General features: G+C 44.6%; 4 protein-coding genes across 8 annotated transcripts in view; 1 reads left to right on the forward strand and 3 right to left on the reverse strand.

The window, feature by feature from the left end:
• Window positions 1-253: 253 nt before the first annotated feature.
• On the reverse strand, window positions 254-8305 carry LOC105704508 (synaptic vesicle glycoprotein 2B). Of its 3 annotated transcripts, none has more exons than XM_012433792.1 (15): window positions 8235-8305; window positions 7794-8156; window positions 7466-7594; window positions 6703-7021; window positions 5958-6105; window positions 5698-5878; window positions 5181-5502; window positions 4937-5095; window positions 4751-4839; window positions 4502-4666; window positions 4299-4418; window positions 3956-4176; window positions 3718-3880; window positions 2941-3304; window positions 254-2827 (listed from the first exon to the last, which is right to left on the reverse strand). In XM_012433792.1, the coding sequence occupies exons 4-14, from the start codon at window positions 7003-7005 to the stop codon at window positions 3124-3126; spliced, it is 2052 nt and encodes a 683-aa protein (XP_012289215.1). In that variant the 5' UTR covers window positions 7006-7021; window positions 7466-7594; window positions 7794-8156; window positions 8235-8305; the 3' UTR covers window positions 254-2827; window positions 2941-3123. The 3 variants fall into 3 exon arrangements, with proteins under 3 accessions (XP_012289215.1, XP_012289214.1, XP_012289216.1); XM_012433791.1 differs by having other exon boundaries at window positions 254-2867; XM_012433793.1 differs by lacking the exons at window positions 6703-7021; window positions 7466-7594; window positions 7794-8156; window positions 8235-8305 and adding an exon at window positions 6307-6461 and having other exon boundaries at window positions 254-2867.
• A 22-nt stretch (window positions 8306-8327) lies between these two features.
• LOC105704507 (trifunctional enzyme subunit alpha, mitochondrial) lies at window positions 8328-12879 on the reverse strand. Of its 2 annotated transcripts, XM_012433790.2 has the most exons (12): window positions 12733-12879; window positions 12451-12624; window positions 11702-11811; window positions 11306-11578; window positions 10822-11072; window positions 10333-10716; window positions 10067-10237; window positions 9762-9984; window positions 9473-9682; window positions 9186-9381; window positions 8904-9106; window positions 8328-8832 (listed from the first exon to the last, which is right to left on the reverse strand). In XM_012433790.2, the coding sequence occupies exons 2-12, from the start codon at window positions 12521-12523 to the stop codon at window positions 8629-8631; spliced, it is 2298 nt and encodes a 765-aa protein (XP_012289213.1). In that variant the 5' UTR covers window positions 12524-12624; window positions 12733-12879; the 3' UTR covers window positions 8328-8628. The 2 variants fall into 2 exon arrangements, with proteins under 2 accessions (XP_012289213.1, XP_023289994.1); XM_023434226.1 differs by lacking the exon at window positions 12733-12879 and having other exon boundaries at window positions 12451-12688.
• A 576-nt stretch (window positions 12880-13455) lies between these two features.
• Window positions 13456-20506, forward strand: LOC105694256 (pre-mRNA-splicing regulator WTAP). 2 transcript variants are annotated; one of them, XM_012414744.2, is made up of 8 exons: window positions 13456-13612; window positions 13943-14140; window positions 14240-14508; window positions 14624-14995; window positions 16995-17119; window positions 17201-17379; window positions 17457-17611; window positions 17755-20506. In XM_012414744.2, the coding sequence occupies exons 4-8, from the start codon at window positions 14761-14763 to the stop codon at window positions 18516-18518; spliced, it is 1458 nt and encodes a 485-aa protein (XP_012270167.1). In that variant the 5' UTR covers window positions 13456-13612; window positions 13943-14140; window positions 14240-14508; window positions 14624-14760; the 3' UTR covers window positions 18519-20506. The 2 variants fall into 2 exon arrangements, with proteins under 2 accessions (XP_012270167.1, XP_012270168.1); XM_012414745.2 differs by lacking the exon at window positions 13456-13612 and adding an exon at window positions 13694-13845.
• Window positions 20507-22191: 1685 nt separating this feature from the next.
• Window positions 22192-23673, reverse strand: part of LOC105704468 — a 41579-nt gene continuing 40097 nt past the window's right edge. The window contains exons 8-11 of the mRNA XM_012433692.1: window positions 23428-23582; window positions 22960-23201; window positions 22675-22864; window positions 22192-22388 (exon numbers count right to left, since the gene is read on the reverse strand). Coding sequence (XP_012289115.1) covers window positions 22192-22388; window positions 22675-22864; window positions 22960-23201; window positions 23428-23582 — 784 coding nt within the window. The remainder of the gene's footprint in view (window positions 22389-22674; window positions 22865-22959; window positions 23202-23427; window positions 23583-23673) is intronic.

Consider the following 23673-nt stretch of genomic DNA (forward strand, 5'->3'; position numbering starts at 1 on the left):
CCCAACACATCTCAGGTTTCGAAATTGCATTGGATATAAAAAAAAAATAGAAAATCGCGTTTTCAAATTATTTTACATCGACGAACATCCGAGCAACATTTGGCGCGAAATTCGATTTCTAACGTTCCTAACGTACCGTTCAAATAATTACGAGCACTGAATTATTTCGTTTCAACGAAAATGACCGAAATCTTAGTGAATATCTCTCAATTCCAATTGGCAAAATACACAAGGAGGGGGATACATTGAAGCCTTTTTCGTGAATGTTTCCGTTTTTATTGCGTCGCGAATAATCCGCTCCATAACTTAAAGGAAACCTCTGATACGAAGCATTGAGATCGATGAAGAAATCGCAACGATAGATTAGGGTATAGTTTTATAAAATCAAATCCCCTTCGAGGAGATCAGTCACGCTTGCATTACATGACATCGCGAAGCTGCAAACGAAACAGACTTATGGTTACGTAGTTCCCAAGCTAGATAAACGAACGCAAAGCCTTGTATAACACTTTGACTTCTGTGTAAAAAAAAAGGAGGAAAAAAAGAAAGAAAAAAAAATACTTGGACTAGAGTACAATTAAATCAGCTCTCAAGATAGGCCAAAGCGGTGCGACAAAAAGGATTCGTCTACGTATCGTTTTTAAAATCTTGCCAAGATCGTTAAGGGATATCGTTGTACAAGCAAATGGCAATGATGAATATACAGCTTTTTTAAATCCTTCTCTGGTAATACAGTCTCAAGGGCAAGTCAATTCGCCGTTAAGCCTCTACCTTGTCGTACCACCTTGATTGTTACCGAGTAGAAAAGGACATTTGAATATATTTTCATAACATTCCTCGGTCGCGTCTACATTAACCGGGTCTAAATAAAAAAAGTGCGACCCACTGGCGGAAAAAATCCGTCCTTTAATAGATATCGAAAGCGTCACCGAAACTGCAATTGCAATCTCAAGTCGTCGACTTCAGCGCCGGGGCTGAATTAAAATTAGACTTAGAGGATCATTCTCTACAAGAAAAAGAAAGAAAGAAAAAAGAAAGGGAAGAATAACGTCTAACAGGCGACTCGATTGATTTCCTAAATAGACTTATCGATCGTTACACAGACAATCTCAGCTGGCGAAGACCAGATAAAGAAGAGTAATCGACTCTCGGTAGGATTGGCTTGGTTAAAAACTATCCGGCAAATTAAACAATAACCCGTTTCCGGAAATGAAAATCAGTTGTCTCCGGTCGACTTGTATATTCGAGTAACGTTATAAAATATGCGCAATCTTCACCGGGGGATTTTTACCAGATATATATGTAAAAAATAATATCAGTAACATACAGCGCGTCGACCAGACAACACCGAATCGATCAAACGGCGATTTACTGCCTCGAGGTCAAGGAGCTTTTCTTTCCATGATTCCCGATACATTCGATGAAGGAAAACAGAGCCTCGGAGATCCCGCCAAGAGTCGTCGATTTGTCACAACTGCGGCACAACGCCAATACATTCTTACAAGAAAGAACATTGCCCAAAATGGACATTCGTCCCGCTCCCTTTGACGCAGATCAGGTTTCCCTTCGGCTTGCCCTTCCACGTAATACATGCTATTTATACATATACATAAGTATGTATATACGTACGCTAGTTAATAATCTAGTTGAGCTATTATTGCTCGCGCGTAATAATTGTATGATATGTCGGGTAAAGTAGTACCTACAGGCAATTAATTTTTAGATACAGGGCCAACAAGCTTACATTTAACCGAGGCGATCCGTGCCGAGGAAGACGACCAGGAGCAGCGACAATAAATCGCAGGGCGTGATTCCTCGTTAAATCGGTAAACCAATCGGAAGCTGCTCGACAATGGGATCGGCCAGGGGTTGAAGGAACCCCCGAGCTCGACAAGGATCGCCTCTTCGATCACGTCTTCGGAAAGTGCTCGACGATAGACCACGGCACCTCCTCGAAGGCATTCGGGGATCCGACGTCGCGGTCGCCCAGCGCAAACCCTTGAAATCTCTTCGGGACCCGACTAGAAAATTCATTGTCACGTGATGCATTATAGAAAAATAATTTCACTCTATCGTTACTGAACGCCAACTAGGAAACGAGTATAGGAAAGCGTTTTAGTTATGCTCGGCGGTGCGCCCGGCGCGAGGCAAAAAACTGGATCTCACGAGGAGCGGTCACTCGCGCCGTTTTCCGAAAGATTTCGACTTTTGTCAGCCCCGTCAGACCTCGAGGATTCGAGAGATAGAGGACAAAGGTCCTACGAGAGCCTCTTCGATTTAGACTAAAGTCAGCGACAAGGAAGGTTCGCATCAGCTCCCGTCTCGTCGCGGAGAGAGACCGACTCCAATAGGAGGGAACCAGACATTCGGCATTTGAGCGTATCGGATAACGACGGCGATCGAGAGCCACGTCGTCAGCCTCCAAGGAGTAACGCGACCGTTTTCCCCGTGCCTCCGACTAAAGATCTCGTCGAGAATTGACCGTGGCTCGTGGCCGATTTAATAACAAAATAGTCCCCTAAATATATCTCTGGAAAACTGGAAAGAGGGTTGTCCCGGTCGCGTCCTGCCACCGAATCGAGCCGCTCGCCGAGACTGCTCGCAGAGGTTTAGAGACGAACTAGTCTCCCAATCCTCTTTGTGCTCCGGTTTGTCGATCCATCCTCGGATAAACATCCGTCCGACAATGTTCCACGGACGCCACCTCGCTCGAACGTCTCGAGGGAGTCGTCGTCAGGGCGCCAAAATTGTCCTCCCTCGAGGGAACGTTCTCAATGTTTTTCACAGTAAACACTTGGGGACACACTGAATCCCGATTCTCATGGATCTGAGGAATCGAAGACGACGTCGTTACGAGTCCTAGGATTCTGGAATTAATTGACCGTGAGAAACGGTTAAAAAAAAAAAAGGACCACAGTCAAGGCACTCGCGCATACTCACGGTAGTGGATTCTCCCTCGGGTGGTCCTCCGAACGACTCGACGGCGTTCCCCTAGTCCCCGGGGGAGGCCAAAAGACTTCTCCCCGATGTGCGATTTCCGGATGGCGATTGCTTGACGTCCATTCGTCGTGGGTCTCTTCGGGGAGAGCTCGCGGACAGCTCGGCGGAGACCTCGAGGACGGCTTATAAGAAGACCGTGTGGGTGTGCGGCAACTTTAGCACGCTCACGCTGGCGATGAGCAACGCTATCCCGGTAAGAAGTGCCGGGGCGACCAGCGGGGCGCTGACCAGCGTCCTGTAGGAGGCGGTGCCAATCAGGCCAGATATCCTCACGGCGGCTGCCAGTACTCCGAATCCGGTGCACCTGTGTGGAAAAAGAAAATTAAAACTCAAGAATCTCACGCGTTAATCCTTTAGTCATGAAGTGCCACTATAGTGGCTTCTGCTTGACCAACGTTTTCCGAATCATCGCTAAAGTGGCTTCCGCCCTACGAACGTTTTTTGCGAAGCGCCACTATAGTGGCTTCCTTCGTTCTCATAAATTCGAAACGATAAATTAAGTAAATATGAAATATTTGAATTCTACAACCGACTCCGTCGTATTTAAAGGGTTAAGGGGACACGCCAGTCAAAATTGACATGCTTGTAACAACCTTCAAACCTCACGTTTAGTTTTTGTTATTAATTCATAAAAACTACTTATTTTTTAACCGTTTTGACGGGAGGGTCCCCTTAATCACGATTACCTAAAGAGGATACTAGGAACTAAACAGGTACCTCAGGTGGGTAGGGAAGCTTTCGATGGTGGCCAGAGTCATCGAAGTCCAGGCAACGGCAAACACCGCGATGAATCCCCCTTCGAAACCGAGGACTGCGGAGCTGTTCGAATTGACTAAGGTCAGGCACAACGCGGCGACGGAGGAGAAGAACAACGATATCCCTGAGGAAGTTTAATCGCGTTAATGATAACGTAAATATCGAGGGATGGTTAGCTGTAGTAGGGAATTTTACGAACCGATCATCTTTGGTCGCTGAACAACCGAAAGAGCCAGACCGGCGAGAAATGCCGCAGGAACGAAAGCCAACTGGGCAGCGAGGTGGCCGTGTAAAGCCTCCTCGATGTAGATGTTGTAGTCCAGGTCAAGGGTCGGGCATGGACCGCTGAGGCTCAGCTCGGTGTTATTCTCCAGTCGGCATCTTATAAACACCTGGGCGGAGAGATCGGTGTCCACAAATCTAATTGCAACGAAAAAAAGTCAGTGAAAGAATCGTGGTATCTCGTCGACGTCTCACGGCAAACGTTTTGGCATCGTTACCGACATCTTTCGACCTTAACTACGATTTATTCCTAATCTTACTTCGAGTCCACAATGACGCTGTCCGTGAAGTGAGTCTTACTGGATTTTATACTGCCAAACTCTACCGATTGGAAGGTACAGTTGTCAAAGTCAACGTGGCTAAATATCATCTTCGTAAATCTACATGAATGTAGAAATCTTGTTAGAGGATGCTAAGTGACGACATACAAATAATACACATGAAATCCATCGAAATGACATACTTGCAATTAAAAAACTTCGAATTCTTGTACTGCCGGTTTTCTAAGGAACCATTGAACGTTTTGCCACTGTGCTCCTCTCCGATCAAAATCTTTTTTTGTGCCTCGTACTCGGTGGCTCGAAGTAATTTCAGATATTCTGGGCACCATACCATCAAACCGTAAAGACTGTATACAACAATGGTCAATAAGTTTTTTAGAAATCAATTCCTACCAACGAGTTTGCCCATCATATCAGACAGAGAAACTGACCCAAACGCCGTTGTCGACCAAATGATTAAAAGTACAACCGTCACTCGTAGATGTAAAGTTGAAAACAGTTCCAAAAAGGAATTCCAAAACTAGAAAATATCGAACATAGTGAAGGGATGATTATTAAAATCAGATGAAGATTTATGAAAACATGAGACAACCTATTCTATCGATGATGGTACTCACCATTTCAATAGAGTACATAATGTCTGCTAACACACTGACGTGAGACACCGGAGACGATGGTGCTAAGCCACGTGGCCTCTTGCTAGGTAATTCCAATTCGGACAGTTGGTATTGGGCACCTGCTGCACCCTTTCGAGTATTATTCCTTTTGTATATTCTCTGTAGTACGAATTAATTTTTTAGATCTATCGTTAAAATATTGCCTTCTACAAATTTAGATTACTTTGTTGGAAGTAAATCTGACCTGATAGACCATCATCGCCTCCACGTCACGTCCAGCCTCAATGAGATACCTAGGACTCTCTGGTAGAAAAACGAGCCCAATGGTAGCACAGAGTGCTGGAAGGCAACACAAAAGAAGGAACCTATGCCATGCACTGAAATGTTCCTTATTCTCGAGGACAACCATTTCACCAGTAGTCGGAACAATTGCCCATGCGAGAAGAGCTGCATATACGCCACCAAGAGCACCAGCTGCTACCAGTGCTCCAATCCAGCGGCTCCTACTCGATCTTGGACAGCACTCGGCCAAATAAGCAAAAGTCAAGGGCACTGATCCTCCTACTCTGTATAATTATTACACAATAAGTTATAATTTTCTGCAGGGATCATAGCATTCCTTATACAAAACAGTATTTCCTTCTAGCACGGCAAGAAATATGCTTCTGGGTCAATTACAATTTACAAGACAATGGTTTTGAAACTACATCAAATTTTTAGTTACTATCTTAACACCATTAATATGACTCCAAAAAACTTACCCGAGTGCTGAACACAATCTAGCTGTCATGAAGGTACCGTAAGTTGGCATGAACGCAGCAACACTGCTGAAAAGTGTATGAACGGCCATGGCAGAAAGTAAAGCTCGCCGTCTGCCGAGTCTGTCTCCAAGACCACCCCATCCCAAGGCGCCAATAGCAAGACCGACAAGGGTAATATTTCCTGTAAAAACATTTTTGTTCACATAATTGTTTAAGAGAATCATAATTACGGCACTCAAAACTTCATAGATACTACTAACCGAGCCATCCTTTCTCGTTATCTTCGATACACAATTCGACCTCTGCGCTAGGCAATATGTACGGCACAACAAAGAACTCGACCGTATCAGCAGCAAGGCTGAGACCGGTACAAAGAGCAGCAAGCAGTTGAAAGTAACCGACGCCTGCCTGAAGGAACAAAAACACCAACACTATATTCATGAAATTACAAACGAATTAATCTGATAAAAGAAAAAAAAAGAAACACCACCATTTTGATTTCAATAAATTAAACACAAGATAGTAAGAAGCTCGCACACACCCAACCGGAATTTATCCACTTAATACATAACCTTTAAAAGCAACACCGAATATATAAAAGATATTTACAGGGGCATCATCGAGGAAGTTCGGCGATTCCCGGCGCACATATTTCAATTTATCAGGAGACTCATCGAGGACTTCTTCCATCCTGAGCGACACGGAAATTTAACGTACAAAAAATATTAGAAAGATCATTGACCGATACCCGAACTCGGAAGAGATCAGTCGGTGCTCATCAGCGTCGCCCACACGACTCTCTGATTGGCTACGGACATCGAGCACGCGGCTCTCTGATTGGTCGACGACGTTGACCAATGGGACGAGCTCACGAAAGTGAACGACCGATCATAGATGTCGCGCACTCAAGACCGTCAACCTGGCGCCAGATTCGAAATCCAGGTTGACTCGCGAGTCATGAATGGTCAAATTAGGGCGAATTAATCAATCGGCGAGTTTATTTACTTGACTAATGGCATCCTCGTGGAACTGGGCGAGCAGCGTAGCGTCAGTAGACGAATCGATGAGGTCGCGCTCGGCCGAGTCAGGCGGGGCACTGACGCCAGCCGCGGCGGGAGACGCACTTGCCGGTTGGGACGTCATCTCCTCGGTGTAAAGGCCGCCTCTAGTTGTCATAGATCGTTCCCCGATCCCTCCGGCTGCCGTAGCGTTCGCAATTGCGGTGCTCGATCCCCTTAATCCCGTCGATCCCATGCCACCGCCGCTGCTCCCGACAAGCCACTGGCTTTCCTCCTCCGACGAGGGCATCACTGCCAGCAATCATCTGGAACAAAATTCCAAATTCATCTTACCTTAAGGTCTGCGATCAAACTTTGTCAAAATATATTGCATATTCATCGAGAAACTCATTGGTTGCAAAGCTTCGATGAAACAATTTTTTCCACATCTTTCTATCAAACATACGTCAAATTTACAGACTTTGGAGCGTTTACCTACAGGAGAGTAATCATCGTAAAAGGTAAAACAGACAGGAATTAAGCTACTGCAGATAAATAATTGGACAATTAAGAAATATACATTTACGTAACATAAAATTGTTTCCTCGTAATGACACAAGGTATACGAGAAACTACAAAATTTCTTCACTTCCGCAGTGACACTCTACCATAGCTAATGGATGCAGGATGGAAATAATTGGCAAAGTTATTTGGTCGTGGACTCAGGACTTTATCGAGTCAGGCTCGATCGACCGAGAAGTCCGACTCACCTGGTAAGGATTTATTTCCGGGGGATGAAGCGGTCCGAATTCTCCTGCGCTCCTGTCTCTCTCTCGCCGGCAGACACCTCCCGGAGTCCTCTCGGTCCCCCAGGTCGTTTTGAACGATGGAATGAGCACCTTGATAGAAAACACAAGAGAATATCGTAGTAATCGAGGAGTACCATAGATCGCGCGGCCAATAGACTGGTCCACCTCTTGGAGGAGCGCCAATCGGAGACGCGCCGAGATGTCGTCCGCTGGGACGGATCGATCATGAAATCGGCTGTAAAAATTTACCTTTCTCGTTAAGATGTATTAAGATCGAATAGACACTCACAGTGAACGGTGCTCAGACAGCATCCACAACGTTGATGTTCTCGTTCAACTAGATGGTATTCCCTCGATGACCTCGTCGACCGTTAACGGGTCCCGTTCCGAACGAACGAAGAAACGTCGACACGCACCAAACCCGCGATACGCGACGAGTCGTTTTTGCGCATTTTTCACTGGAATTTCGGCACGGATACTGTCCTCGACGATGTCGAAGGGGCTTCCGCGAGCCCGAGAGGATTAGTCGCGTACTCTGATGACATTTTCATCGGTTGCAGGAAACATCGTGTATCGATTGGCGCGTGTACTAACCTCGCCACGTTCCGAGCCCGCGATGGCGGCGCCGTCCGCGGAGCGCTCCGCAACTAACCTTTTGAAATGGGCAGCCATGATTATAGGATTGTATTTCGAAGTCGATAAGGAAGTTCACTGATATCGATTACGTTACCGGTGACGGTTATCATCGGGGAATTGATTTGTTCAGGAATGGCTGGGAAATGGCTCTGGAATGTCGAGGAGCTCTGAAAAAGAACGATTTGGGTCACCACATTTAGCACGGTCAATTTATTTTATAAACACTTTCGGTGTAAAAATATATACTTACAATAGCGCTCTGTGTATAACGTGTAACGAATGCACACTCAAAAATTACGGAAGTATCACGCCCTGCAGAGTTAACAGTGATTCTATGAAAGTAATGCAGTTATTAAGCAACGTGTAGATTGCACTGATTTCTACGTAAGAGGCAATGGGTCATTCCACCGCCAGTGACCGTAGTTGAGAAAGTCTCGGGTTTCGTAACATCGCAGAGACCCCTGAATTTAATATAGAGTCTAATATCTTTACTGAGGATGGAACTTCTTGTTGGAATCGGAGGCCATGTCGCGGAGCAGTTGGCACGGCTTGAACGATTCCCCGTAGTGGGCCTGGAATTCTTCCATCTTGTTCACCAGTCTTCGAGCACCGAAGGTGTCGACCCAACGGAATGGTCCGCCAGAGAATGGTGGGAAGCCTAGACCGAAAACTGCTCCAATATCTCCTTCGAGCTGCGGGGAAATATTTAACGGTTTTATTTAATAACGTTGCATCGGGATAGAAATGATTTAGTAATTTTTACCGGGTTCGCGAGGATGTTCTCTTCCAGACACATGACCGCTTCGTTGACAAATCGAGAGACCATTCTCATCTGGCGATCTTCGTCGGACGTGCTGCCTTTAGGCTCCAATTTGTACTTCTTGAGGATATCTATCGCCTGCATGTTCACCTGCTTATGCTTAGAGCCTTTTTCATAGACGAAAATACCCTTACCCGATTTACGACCTAAAGGAGAGATGAGTGATTAAAAGGTCCTCTCGTTCGGTAACAATTGTATTTACTGATTTCCTTGATCGTCTTGTACCTAAGAATCCAGCCTTCACCATCGCGACGAGGACGTTGTCGTCACCAACTTGGAATCTGGCCCCTAATGCCTTACTAAGGTCTACACTGATGTGTGCCCCTACATCGATGCCGACTTCGTCGGATAATGTGGCTAATCCCACAGGGAAACCGAATGATTTCGTCAAGTTATCTAGATCTACAGGATCTACGCCTTCCTGCATGCAAAAGTAATAGCAGCATGAAGCGTACGCTTTAATGAAGAAATTGTTCTTGTGGAAAATAAACAAAAAACAAAATATAACATACCTGTAAGAGCTTGACTCCTTCTGCTATCATAGCACTAAGTATCCTTGTGGTATAGAACCCAGGTCCATCGCCAACAGTAATGACTACTTTGCCTTGTTTTAAACCAACGTCAACGGCAGTTCTGATGGTCTCGTCAGCGGTTCCCTTGTGAGTGATAATTTCTAGGAGTTGCATCTTGTCCACTGGAGAGAAATAATGCATACCGATGACCTGAAATTGATTATTGTTATCGATAACGTTTCATTCAGAGAGAAGTGCACATATTAAATAATTTAGTTCTGATTTTTACTTTGTCAGGTCTGCTACTGCCAGCAGCAATCTTGGTAATAGGGATGGCAGATGTATTTGTTGCTATTATACAGTGCGATGGAGTAACAGATTCGATCTCTTTAATGACCTTATGCTTAATTGAAAGGTCTTCAAATACAGCTTCTATAACGATGTCAGCCTTCTTAAACGAGTCGTACGATAACGTCGGCAAGAGATTCGCCAAATATCGGTCTTTTTCCAGACTAAAAGAGACAAAAAATTAAGTTGCTTGCAGTTCTATTTTTGGGGACCTATGTAAATGTTGCACTTTATCAGCACGTGAACCTTGTTAAGCGTTTCCTCTTAACTGCCTGTAGCAAGTTAGTCTGAATTTGGCCGAGACCTCTACCAAGACCAGCCTCATTTGTATCCTTTAAAATTACATTATATCCTTTATCGATGCTGACTTGTGCGATGCCAGCACCCATTAGGCCTGCACCAACAACAGCTACTGTCCTGTTAGAAATGAAAACACATTTTTCATTAACTCATGAAATTTTTATGGGAAAATATTCAAAATTCATTTTGGTTACTTGATTTTTATTACTAACTTGGTAGCACTTTTGGGCGGTCCAAATCGATTTCTCTTGCAAGCAGTCTGGCCAAAGAAGAGACTTATTAGACCTTTACACTGTGGGGTGACTGCTAATTGTCCAAAAGCTCGAGCTTCTGCCTCGAATCCGGCATCAATACCTTTATCGAGACCAGTGCGAACCACTTCTAATATTTTAAGCGGAGCTGGATAAAGACCCCTTGAAGCCTTCATGACTTGCGCTTTCGCTTTCTTGAATATTTGATCTCTAACAAAATTTAAGCCGAAAGCAAAGCTCATTACTTTTTGCGTAACATTCTTTGGTTTACGATCGATGCTTAGTTTCCCGTTTGCAATATCCTTGGCAGCCAATATTGCAGTTTCCTCCAGGTACCTTAATGTGCTACTCGCAACAAAAGAAAATTTATTGCCTATAATTAATGTACTGTCTTAGGATTTAATAATATGGCACAATGCCGTTTGTTTATTAGCGTTAGAAAATACTTACTTTTCCTTTGGTGTAGCAAGTCCTGGACCAAGAGGACTGACCACTACATCGACGAATCCAAGCTTCTTCGCTTTATCAGGCCTAATATTCTTGCCTGTTAAAATCATGTCTAAGGCATCTGGGAGAGAAACTAATTTGGGTAAACGTTGTGTACCCCCTGCACCAGGAAGAAGACCCAACATCACTTCGGGAAGACCTAGTTTAGTTTTTGGATCATTTACCGCTACCCGGTAATGACATGCCAATGCCACCTAGAATAAAAATGAATGATATATTTTTGTGTTAAAGATCCTTTGGTCAGTTATTAACAAACTTTTGTCGGTAACATTTTTCATAAGCAAATGGGAAAGTAAACCAACAGTAAACTTAATGAATGCACTTTATCATGACAGGGTTACTGGAAAAAATATAACATATACATTAATTAATCACTATCGAATTTAACTGGCGCATAGAAATACAAAATAATCAAATAAAAGTCTACCTCAAGACCACCGCCCAGGCAACTGCCTTGAATTGCTGCAACTATCGGTTTCTTACTTTCCGCTATTGAGTTGAGAATTCGTTGGCCCCCTTTGCATAACTCGTATCCATCGTTCTCGTCTTTGAACTTTTGAACCATTGTAATATCTGCACCAGCAATGAAACAATCAGGTTTTCCACTGGTGAAGACGACTGATCTGACTGAAGAGTTTGAATCAATTTCTCTTAAAACCGATGCTATTTCCTCCATAACTTCTTGATTCAATGAATTCACCTATATATTTTTAAACCATTAATCGTTTTACCATATTCATACATTAATTAATCTTCTTACTAAAATAACAAATACTTTAATAAAAAAGCCTAAAAAAAGGTAAATACACCTATCATCAAATACCTTTGCCCCTGGAGAATCCAGGGAAATTACCGCAACATCATCGACAATCTTTGACTTAAAGTGTTTCTTATCAGAAGCACTTGCTATAGTCCTCAGTGGTTGATACAAAGCTAGAAAAGGAAAAAAAATACTTATATCAATATGCAACATAGTAAATATTAATTTTCAAAGTACACAATACATTATCGATTATCTACCACATATGTGCATTATCGATAACGTTAGCTTCTTAAGATATAATATTTAATGTCAACAGGAGGAAGAATTCAAGAAAAGTAAATACTAGATACTAAAGGTATACTTGATAATAAAACTTATGATTTCTTATGAACACTCAATACATTCCAAAGTCAATAGATAAGTTACAATGCTTCACGATGATTGACGATACCTGCGATAAGCATAAACACTCTTTAACCAAGCATAATTACATAATTTATGAAGCAGTAGCAATTCATTTAGCATTCTCTGGTACTCTTTCGAGTTACATTTTCTACATGGTGTAACGAGTTTAAACTCTGACCATGAGTACGAAATCCAGCTACAAAGTTCATTGACATTTTTTCTAGGCTTATCTAGGGTTGTCCATAGAACAGTAAGTGATCATGCAACTCATCCAAGCCCAAATGGTTATGTATTTTTATTCCAAAATTAGTCTTTGCAGAGGGATCAAAGGTTACATCGACATAATCGTCGAGGGTCCGCCTGCCTAAAAGAAGTGACCCGACATTCTCGCCTTGATTAATCACCTGCTCTCGTGATATAGTTGATGTTTGTCCTCGAGAATTTGGTGAGGGCCCCAAAGATTCTGCAACTCGCCATGGTGCAGGTTAATCTCGCAATCCCCGGTCCGTTCGAAAAGGTCGTCGATGAGCGCCGGGTGCTCTATCGTGATCCTCGCCTGGCTCTCACTACCACAGACACTGATCGACATAGATAAGCTTCTTACTACATGTAACGTGCACCGAGTCGCTAATGCGAAGCCGGTTATAACCTCTTTTACGTGTGTGCATATCTGCATGCATACATACATAAGGGACAGCGCACGCAACGCAAGCGCAATGAATTCATGGGCGCGATCGGCGAGTTAAATGACATCGTCCTCCAGTTGGGCTCTTTTTAGGACTTTGACCCGGTTTAACGTAACTCCTCGCATATACGATTCGCTACATAACTGGGCTTTTCTTAATATTTGCGCGTTTGTGTGCCGTGGCCTCGCTGAGTGACGTCTTTAAATGCAAGCATAATGTGTGTCGCCAGAAATGAGTTGAGAAATTGCTCATGGGCAGGATCGCGAGATCGAGTCCTGTGCTGCCCCCTGATGGAAAATGCAAATAGCTAACGCACTTGCCACCTGGGGGGGGGGCTATTACGTAATGCAATTGAGCGAAAATGTGAAAAATGAGTAGCCCACGTTATTAAGGAACGTTTTTAGTGGTGAAAATGCGAGATCATTCATATGAACTGGCTCGATACAAATTTTTAAGCGAAAAATATTACTAGACTGGAAGTGCTAGTGATCTCGTTCTTTCATATAGCGAATATGTAATTCGGCGCATAAACCCACGTGAGATGAAAGTGCGAGAAGTGAGCGCTCTCGTCAAAAATACGTAATAAACGTCCTGATATCCTAGAAACTCGAGAGTGGACACACTTTGCGTCTCTATGCTGTAAATCTTCTCTACTTTTATTTGAAGTCGCCTAGCGGCCATCTTGGAATTCTAACGGCGGCCATCTTAGAACAATATGGCGTCCAGTTCTGATTGCGCGTTCGATCATTTCGGAGTGCTCCGTAGCAGCTTATTGCTGAAATTTCGGAATTGCAATCGAGCGCCGATTGCGTGAACTACGTAGCTACGTCGATTTCGAGGTCGTCATCGCAGGATTCTTCCTGGGAACGTCGAATTTACGGTAATAACTGGTGATTGGGTTAATGCCAGCTCCCAGTGTCTCCCACAACGTCGACACGATTTCCTCCTTCGTCGGCCTTTTCCCCTCCACCCGGCGGTCGATCCTAGATATTTCCTCGCCTTTTCCGATATCTCCGAGCACGCGTCGCTTTCGCTCCATCAGGGACATAAATTACCGGTGATAGTGCTACATGGGCGGAATTAGTAATCAATATCTCATACGCCGTGTCAATGGTCAGTTTTGACACTTTATTTAGACCCTAGCCTTCGGTTTTCCAATGGACTGCATTTTTCTAAATTTATCTTACGCGGTTCTTAATGTATCTTTCAGGCAGATGTTTGTCATCAAGCAAATGAATCGATGCTAGATAGGCGTTGAGTCAAAGGAATTTCTTGTATCAACCTGTCCCCACGGTAGAGCATTCCATTCATTCGAGCAGAGATGGCTGAAGCGTTACGCCTGCAAAGCGAAGAGCATCGTTAAAACGGACATCGTTGGACGGTTCGATGAAGAGAGTTGAGATATATGGTAATTACTAGGAATTAATACTGTTCAATGTTGCCACTTTTATTCTGTGTAAAGTAGTTATTACACATTTGTAATGTTAATTTAACATGATTTTTATAGAAATCTACAGCGATCGGTTGGGTCTTCTCAAAGCACACTTTGGAACACGTTTTCCCAGTGAATCCCTCAGTATTGGTCAGATGCTAAGTTGGGACGAATTCAATCAGCAAGAAGATCGAAGATCCACTGAATCATTGCTTGCATGAAGCAACTGGCCGTATCAGTCCTGACATCGCTGGATAGTTGCTCAGAAGAGCTATTCGCATGAAGCAAACATCCCCTTCATCACCAACATCAGCATTCTTCTTCAAGAAAAATCATAATACACGGTAATTAATAAAATTCAATGTTCCGATGAATTATCTTTTTTTGACATTATTTTTCTGTCGCATCATTCTTTATATCGTACATTTAAACTGTAGTCATTTATTGAATTTTTTACAGGGGCCGACGCCAGTCGGTGGGGTCTTTCAGTCAAATGTGTTACACCAAGTGGACAGATCGAACTTAAGTAAAGACTTCGATTAAACGCAGAACTTCGCAGCAGAGCTTCGGAGTAAGCGTAGTAAAGGGAGCGAAGTATGGCAGAGGAGAGCGGCGAGGTCAAGTCGGCGGGGCCGGCCTCGCCAAGGAGTCCACAGAGTGGAGGCACAGCCACTGCCAAGGCCAGCAGCCCCAGATCTCCCCGTCAGCCTCGTCGAGTGAAGTTGACGGAGCAACAATTGGACAGCTTGACCAGGGACGAGTTGGCAGCCAAGTGGCGTGAGCAAGACTTGTATGTGGAGTGTCTAGAGGCGCAGGCGGCAGCCCAGGAAGGTACTCAGATCACACGAGTGAGGCCACACTCACTCGCCCACATTTCTTACGCGAACCGAATATGTCAAACCAGCGAGACTCTCGTAGGGATAATAAGTGTTTGACTTTGTGGCACCGTCTCTCCTCGGTGCGGTCTAGTCTGTGATCTAGTCTAGTCATAAGGCTTCAAATGGTGGGACCATTGATTAGTGGAAAAAAATATGGTTCTTCCCAGAAAACGAAACAAATTCAATCCCAAAAAAAGATTCAGTTACCTTGTCCAAGAAATATCGATAGTCATTAGTTTATTTGAAACTTCTTTAAGATACGAGAATGAATGCCAATTTTTCTGAATGAAATTGCTACTCAATAGCATTCGCTTAATTATTATTCCTTGCAATGTGTAATGACGTTATATCGATAATTCATTGCCTTAACGAAGATTTGAATTTGTCTTTGAAAGATATCGATATTTCTTGGAGGTTTAATTGTTCACAAAATGTACAGTTTGGGATTGTAACAAAGGTTGCACAATTCGTTTCCTGGGAATTAATTTCATACATAGAATCAATTAAGGCTTGAAAGATCTCAATCTGATTCCACCGTTACCTATGATTAAGTAAGGGTCTGGATGTTAAACTAATTATAAGGTGTAGGAAGTAGGATTGCGTAAAGGTTCCCGCTGCCCTAACAGGGCTCCAGGCTACCAAAGCTCGGTGGGTCCTGGATAGTGGTGCTCGCATTTTATTTTCCAAGGTTACCGTGAGATGCAAACAAATTGTGCCAGTCCTCTGCCTAATTGTGCACGTGGTACAAGGGATCCGATTCTGGATCTAGAAAAAAGTTGCATGGCGAGGTCTCCTCAGAATTTGCATCGTGTCGCTCGGAAGGAAGCTTGGTGCGATGTGTGTCGCGAGTTAATTAGCAAAAATTCTGGTGAATCGTTTAAAATGAGTAGCATCAAGTATTCTAGTCGACAGTGTCAGTGCAGTGCTCACAGTTCCATGGGTAAGACCAGGAGTAAAAGTGTCGAGATTACCCTTTTGCGTGTTCGGGGAGGTCTTTCCAATCGAGTGATTTTGCTTCGACCGTCCACTCAGTCGCTCGATGGGAAATGGTCTATCGAGTCAACGGTCCGTCAAGGAATCACCATCCTATGTGTGATCAGCTCCTCGGTGAACGTAGCAACAAGTGTGCTCTCGTTGCAGACGTGACGTGGAAAACAAACGAAATTCTTGCACTTCTCAGAAGTTGCAGAGAGAAACGTGTTAGTGAGATTTCCCTACCACTGATGCGACGAAACCCCTCACTCGGAGTTCTGTCCTTGGAGAGCCCTCGTCGTGGACGACGTTGACAGTTCCTTCGTCCTTCGCAGCTCTGCTGTTAGGAACGAAGGAAAGGCCATGCAACCGGTTGGTGCCACAGAACCAAATTCGAGATAGGAGAGCTCGCAACTACACATCACAATGTCAAAGTATGCGTCAAGTTAAGGATCTCAGTTATCGGACCTCACCGGTCCAGGTCACTATCACGAACCTCACCGAGGACATACGGTTTTAAACTTAATTCGGCATTAAGACCACTCGATCTCCGCCATCAAGTAGGACGGGCTGCATCTGTCGAGACACGTCTCAGCAAATCACAGCTCGCGGTGTCCTTTGTGTTTCCCTTCGATTCTCAATGCCTACATGTCATCGGATGATCTGCCATCCGTTTCCAGTATTCACTTTACCGCAGGAGTTACTATCCAAGTGATTCCTCCATGAAGCATTGCTAATCCCTTAAGGCGAAGAACTGTGTAGTGCAAAACCTGTCAATCTATTTATAACACTTTGATGTACTTTTTAAATCTGACAATACCTATCGGCTGAAACGGTTGCCTGTATTTTTTTTTTCCACATTTCAGTGTATTAATTGTATCGTGCGAAGGAAATTGGCTTGAATATTTCCACTACACAGAAGAAATCATAGAATCTAGAGAGTAGATTAAATTGAAATTCATCATGACTCCTCTTTGTAGGTGAAGTAGGCTCATTGCGAGAGTCGGAGGAGAAATACAGGCAGCAGTATGCGGAGGCTTCGCATCGAGAGAAAATCCTTGTCAGGAGACTGGCGTCGAAGGAACAGGAACTTCAAGAATATGTAGTACGTATGACTCGGACCATTGTAATTTCCATTACTTTCTTCAATGTCTTTATCACCAAGAACGACACAATTGTTTCGCAGAATCAGATAGCGGAGATGAAGGCAGCCAATGCTCCAGCTGCGGCAGCACTGCGATCAGCCCTCCTGGATCCAGCAGTGAACATTTTAATCCAGAAACTCCGTCAAGAGCTCGTCACTACCAAAGCTAAACTCGAGGACACCCAAAATGAACTCAGCGCTTGGAAATTCACACCAGACAGGTACACTCTATTGGTTATATCTCTCCAACATCTACTATAGTCTCAAAAGTCTAACCTCAATGTTTGTTTTCCTTTAGTAATACGGGGAAAAGATTAATGGCGAAGTGCAGGTTACTTTATCAAGAGAACGAGGAGCTCGGCCGAATGATCGCGAGTGGTCGCATCGCGAAGCTAGAGGGCGAGTTGGCATTGCAGAAAAGCTTCAGCGAAGAAGTGAAGAAGTCTCAGTCTGGTGAGATACGAATAATAATAATATAATACCGATGAAGACTAATTAGAATAAATTTAATAGTTGAGTCAGTTATTTCATATCACCTTAAGTATCTCATTGATGTGAGCGTTAATCATTCGATTTTTTTTTTTTTTTTTTTTTAGAGTTGGACGAGTTCCTGCAAGACTTGGATGAAGACGTGGAGGGCATGCAGAGTACCATCTACTTTCTACAACAAGAACTGCGCAAGGCCAGGGAATCGGTGACCTTGTTGCAACAGGAGAATGCAACCCTGAAGACGACCTCCGGCGAGTCGAACCTGACGAATGGACTGTCGCCTCGAACCCCACCGATCAAGAAGGAGGACGTCGAGGAGGCTGCGGCGACGACGACCGAGACAACGGAGGGGAAGGCTCTGAAGAACGAAGACAGTGAGGTGTGCAAAGGTGCAAGGACTCCTCCGCTTCCGACCATCCTGTCTCCTAGGAGTCAGGTTGTCGAAGGGACTGACCGGGTCGAAAGAGGTGAAAGGACAGACCGGAGACCTAATCTACCGGAGCACCTGGACGACAGCTCTGGTGATTCCCCTGCTCTGATCATCAAAGTTGAGAACGAGGAGCTCAGCGACAGGGAAGAGGAGGACCAAGAACACGAGGAAGAGGCTTCGGAAGGTCGCGGCAAGAGGAGGACTCTCAGGACTAAAACTAATAGTAGGAACAGTGGTAAGAGTAACGGTGAGGAGGTGGTGACGAGGACGACCCGCGGTCGGGATAGGACAAAACGGGAGAAAAGTGCTCCGGGTAGTGACGAGGAGAGGATCCGCAAGAAGAAACGGCGAGAGAGCGTGCTTTCCCTCGACTACAATGAAGCAGATGACGATGCCCTGGTCCTGACCAACGGAGAGACCCTACAGAGTGACCCGGAGTGAGGAACTCTCTGGCTCAGAGGTACCGTAAGGATAGTGACACATACCGAAGGGCACAACGAAGGATTCTGTAATATATCGATAGGTACCAAAGGCACTGTTCACTCCGATGGAGGACTCCGAAACGTTTGACTATGTCGGAACATCTTATAGCCGGGACAAACTGTGTGAGAGATGGGCAAAATATAGTGCAGGATGAGTTTCTCGAGGGGTGATCCTAACAGTGACTTGATCGTACTAACGTATCCATACACTAATGTGCAATCATCCTGCCCATCTCTGCTTCGAGCACATTAATAACACCATCGATGGTAATTATCCAATGATCTCGATAATCAATGGTGATATTAAATTTTAACATTGTGCCTCAGTGCAAATGGTTTATACAACAGTTTGTCATGGATGACAGCTTTGGCTTGAATCTACAAATGACTCGGACTCGATGCAAAATCATTTGGCATTGAACCTCATTAATTGTGGTTGCTCCGTCACCGTGCCATCTTGTGATTTATTTATATTATCTGAAGCAAACTATTGTGTTTTGTGGTTTTTCTCAATTAAATTTTCTTTGCAGTAGAAATTTATTTAAGCATATTTGAGTTCGGTCCGAGTCGAGTCATTTGGAGAGGCAAGCTTGAGACTTAGACATATCGAATCATCTAGGCAACGGCACAGAGATTCGTGATTCGAGTCTTCGGAGACGTTTGCGGAGTCTACTCAAAAGCCTTTTCGGATCGCAAGCTCGTCAAAGGCTCATTGATCTGTCTTGAGAATTTATCGACACATGGATGGGATCAATCGGAAGGTACTGGGTAGTGAAGCATTTCGACCACCAGGGCACACGGTACACGTTAAAGAAATAACTGAAGTGGATACTCGTGTATAATATATTTTTTGTATTCGCAGCGTCCGCAATTTATTTCCTCGCAGTCGGCTGTTCAATAGCTGACTTCCAGAACTAGGACATTTCTGTTCAATAACCTCTTTTGCATCAGGTGCAATATCTTACAGTATCTACTACAACTGTCCATTTGGGACATTGCTTTAGTCATTAAGGGAAAACATTCGTTTTTAATCTGGTGACGATGAGTTCACAACAAATTCGATTCGACAGTCAAAACCAAGACCAGTGAGTTTTTCTTTTACTTGACACTGACCTTTTCTTTTGTTCTTCTTTTTCTTCTTTTTTTTTAGCAAAGTGAACTTGATTTGGACTTCCATGAGCCGTTTCAGTTTGAAAAGAGCAAGCATTTTTAAGATTTAATTTAACAAAAATGTTATTTCAAGCCAATGACTTTACCAAGCTGTCAGTTGTGCACCAAATGCCGTAATATATTTTTCTCGTAGGAGCGGTGATTGTTCAGAAACGTTCTTGTTCCGTCAGTATGCCTGTTAGAAGGTAGGCTTCCAGGCACTAATCGATCCTATATCCCATCGCTCGTGTATAATATCTATGTATAAATAATATAATTGTATGTAAGAGGAATTTATATGTATACATACGAAAACGATTAAGGAATCATTGCGTAAAACCTGTACTCTCGGTGGTGTCCACGCGAGTTGAAACTGGAAATTGTATAATAACATGCGGGACGTTACATCGTCGTAAGTCCCAGGTAAAGTTAAGACTTCTAGAGGAGCCGACGGAGAGGGAACACGTTAGTCGACTTAAGAGCCGACGCGAACGAGGCGTGCAACGTGTCACTATAGATTTACCTAGCGTTAAACACATCACAAGGCAGTAACTCGACAGGACTCTTGCAATTTGTTAAACCGTCTTTCTTTACCCCATGCAACCCATCGGAAGCAGCACCCCTAACTTACCTCCCGGAAAACCGAACCCGTAACTCGACTGTACAAAGTGTTTACATTGCTATTTTATATCTCACCCGCATATATTAATATACGTTTGTTTTATATCGTCCCTTTCGGAAACGTTTACTTTTATGGTAATAGTTTTGCCTATTGTGAAAAATATATTTTCAAACATTGACGAGTGTTCGTGGTTCGCAAGTTATCCTTTCTTTTATTTCCTGAGTCACCAAATAGACGCGCTGAAGAGGTTAGGTTGGACAGCACGTGCGTCGAAGATAGGTTAAGCGGCACGTGCGTTGGAGAGGTCAGGAACAGCACACGTATCACGTAATCAACTAATCTGGTTTGCTATTGTCACTAATATTTATTAGAATTCTCGTTACATTCGGGCTTAAATATAAATGTGATGAATCGTCGTACGTAACTATTAAAAACTATATGTACAGGTAATGAGGCGGCGCGTAAGTCCTGGGTGCGCGGCCCCGCCATTTAATCCAACTCGAAAGAAGTGCGAGCGAATGATCGTGCCTTTTGGTGGGACACGGCCAGGAGGGGAAATTAATACCTCGAATATGCGAACGATCACGCGTGGGTGGTGTGGTTGCGAATAAATATTAAAGCAAGAGCGCGGCGGAGTCGGGACTCCGCCGACGTGCCACGTCGCGGCCTGAAGAAGCGGCGACCTCGGAAGTATTATTTAATCCTCGCTGACCGTGCTCTTCTTCGGGGAAGTCCCTCCCGCGAATCTTAAAAATCGACTCGTACCATCCGACACGAGTCGGCACGTATCGGTGTCCAAGACAAATTTGATAACGCTTTTCAACGGCACGGTTAAATTCCGTTGAAGGATAGTGCGCGCAGAAAAGCGAAGATCGGTTAATCGAAGATAAAAAAAAATCCATTGGCTGTATTTAATTGTGAAAAATCGTTTCGATCGAGTGAACCTAATTTCTAGCAGTTTCAGTCTCCTCGTCGATTTTAGAAAACACTTTCAAAGATCAGCCAGATTTTTATGTTATAAACGTATCAGAATGAATGTTTCGCGCGATCCACCATACTCGTTTACGTGATAACCGCGATTCAATTGTTTGAAGAGAATAGTTACATTGGAAGAAAGTTGAAAGGGTTTGTCGGAACGGATACGCGTCGGCCTGGGTCGGATCGCTCGAGTCGGCCTCGAATTGTCTCGTTTTCTCCTCTCTTCTCTACGGAGGTCGCACTTACGCCTAAGTAACGCGGGCTAGGTGTATTATCTCGTAATAGTTAATGTTTAGAGGCTAACGCTGTCCGCGTGGGTACTCAGAGTCGAGGACATTCGGAGACGCTCCGCCAGCCGAACACGCCGGACAGCGGGGAATATTTCCTATAATGATTGCTTATGGTTAAGTTAGCACTTAATCGCGCTTCGTCCAAACGATCGGGCGTTGAAGGCTGGATCGATCTCTGGAGGGCTAAATGGCTCTGATGGGTTCGGCCGATCGATCCGATCGACCGATCGCTGTTGGGAGATCGCTTGGTGGGCGCACTCGCCCCTGAAGATCAGGCGTTGGTCCGAGCCCTATCCGGCTGGTCTCGTGATTTCGAGAACCAATGTCCCTCCTTTCCAGGCGGTGCCAATGACTGCTGGGGAACTCCTGAAGAATTAAGAGATATGAAAGATGGACGCCACCCGGTGCGGCCTCGGTCGAGACGCTGGGACCAACGCCGGATCTTCGGCGGCGCGCAGAAGACGAAGACGTTCTTTCTTGAATCTGCTCCGAGGCGTCCCCTTCCAAACACCTCCTCGATCTTCCTGGATCTTCCAGGGATCGATGGGAGGTGGTAGGGGCTCGCTAGAAGCGATTCCTCTTCTGGGCGGCTCCTAGTTGATCCGGCCTTTGTGCGTCATGTAGCTGATGCTGTCCGATAGCAGCTTGTCGCGAGCTGCTCGTCGCATCCTTGAGCACATGGCCAGCAGGGTGCCCGCCATTATGCACAAAAGTCCGCAGCCTAACCCCACCACGGTGCTGACTATCGTGGATCTCAGGCACACCCTGTCCCCGGTGTTCTCGGTTGTACCTAGAAGAAGAACGAGAGTTTTCGGATAATGTTTCACAGGGATGAGACATGTCGGATGTTTCAACTCGAGCAAGAGTAGAGGGTGTATTAGGGTTGACCTGAGGCCAGACTTTAGTCGATAAAGTGTTCCACCCGGCCTGTAACTCGTATTTCCTCTGTGGTATTGTTTTAGAGGTGCAAGGTTGTCGTAAAGATCCTCGGGCGCCTCGGCGCTGCGAATGCGCTTGGCGCGAGACTCAGGCGGGCTCCTAGAGTAGATTTTTAGTGACAGTCTTCGGGCACTTACTGCGACGAGCCGAGGAATTCTGGAAGAGAGCAGGCTCGGTGTCGGCCTCTCCTTCCTGGAGGACTCGCAAAGACTGGAAGAGGTTGACATTTTCCGAGAGATTTGTCGCCGGGGTCGACGGTCCTCCAAGCTGGCCGTCCGCCGATCTCTTCGACACCGTTTTTGCGTTTCGCCAGTGACAAGGTTGGCTCTGAAAAGCGAATCATCCGGTGAGTTATTATCCTCACGTAAGGAATTCTCAAAGAGAATTAACAATGAATTCACCTTTCGTCTGATTATACTTACAGGACATCTTCCGTGACACATGCGCACGTCGCACTCGATGTAAAGAGCCGGGGAACCGGTGAACCTGAACGTCTTCATGTACGCGAAGACCTGGGTCTCGAAGAGCCCACTTTCGGACCAGGATCCCCGGAATCTGCTTATCAACTTATCGTCCACCGGACAGCCGTATTGGTCGATCAGCTGGATCCTTTTGTTCCCGCCATTATGGGCGTAGCAGTCGTTTACAACGATGTCGAAACCGTCTATCGACGGTAATTAAAGGTATTAACAATTTAACTATTGTATTAATAATTTTATTAATTTATTAATTTTAGAGGTTCAGTAATAAATAATATAATCAAGTTGTTTGGCCTGGCCATCAAGCATCGTCCATCGTCGTTGACCGATCAGCTGATCGGGTCTGAATTGGTTTTCCCGATGCGCTAGATCTCTTTACGCGTGTTTTATTTATAGGAAGCGTTTAGTTACCGTATTTACTGCGCATGTAGATTATCAGTGTCAATGGGTCGCCCACTCGAACTGGTCCGGCTACTCTGGTCCCCGTTGTCCCATATCCATATCTGATCTCCATGTAACACTCCGGCGGTTGCAGGGTGAACACTACGGGATTCCCCGTCGCGACCCTGAAAATGTGTTAATTCAATTAAATCGTGGTAGCTGCATTAATATAATGAAATAGTGCCTATTAAAAATATATTAATTCGACGGAATCGT

Source organism: Orussus abietinus, unplaced genomic scaffold (genome assembly GCF_000612105.2).
Source record: "Orussus abietinus isolate OABI.00-Male unplaced genomic scaffold, Oabi_2.0 scaffold6, whole genome shotgun sequence".
Classification (NCBI taxonomy): domain Eukaryota; kingdom Metazoa; phylum Arthropoda; class Insecta; order Hymenoptera; family Orussidae; genus Orussus; species Orussus abietinus.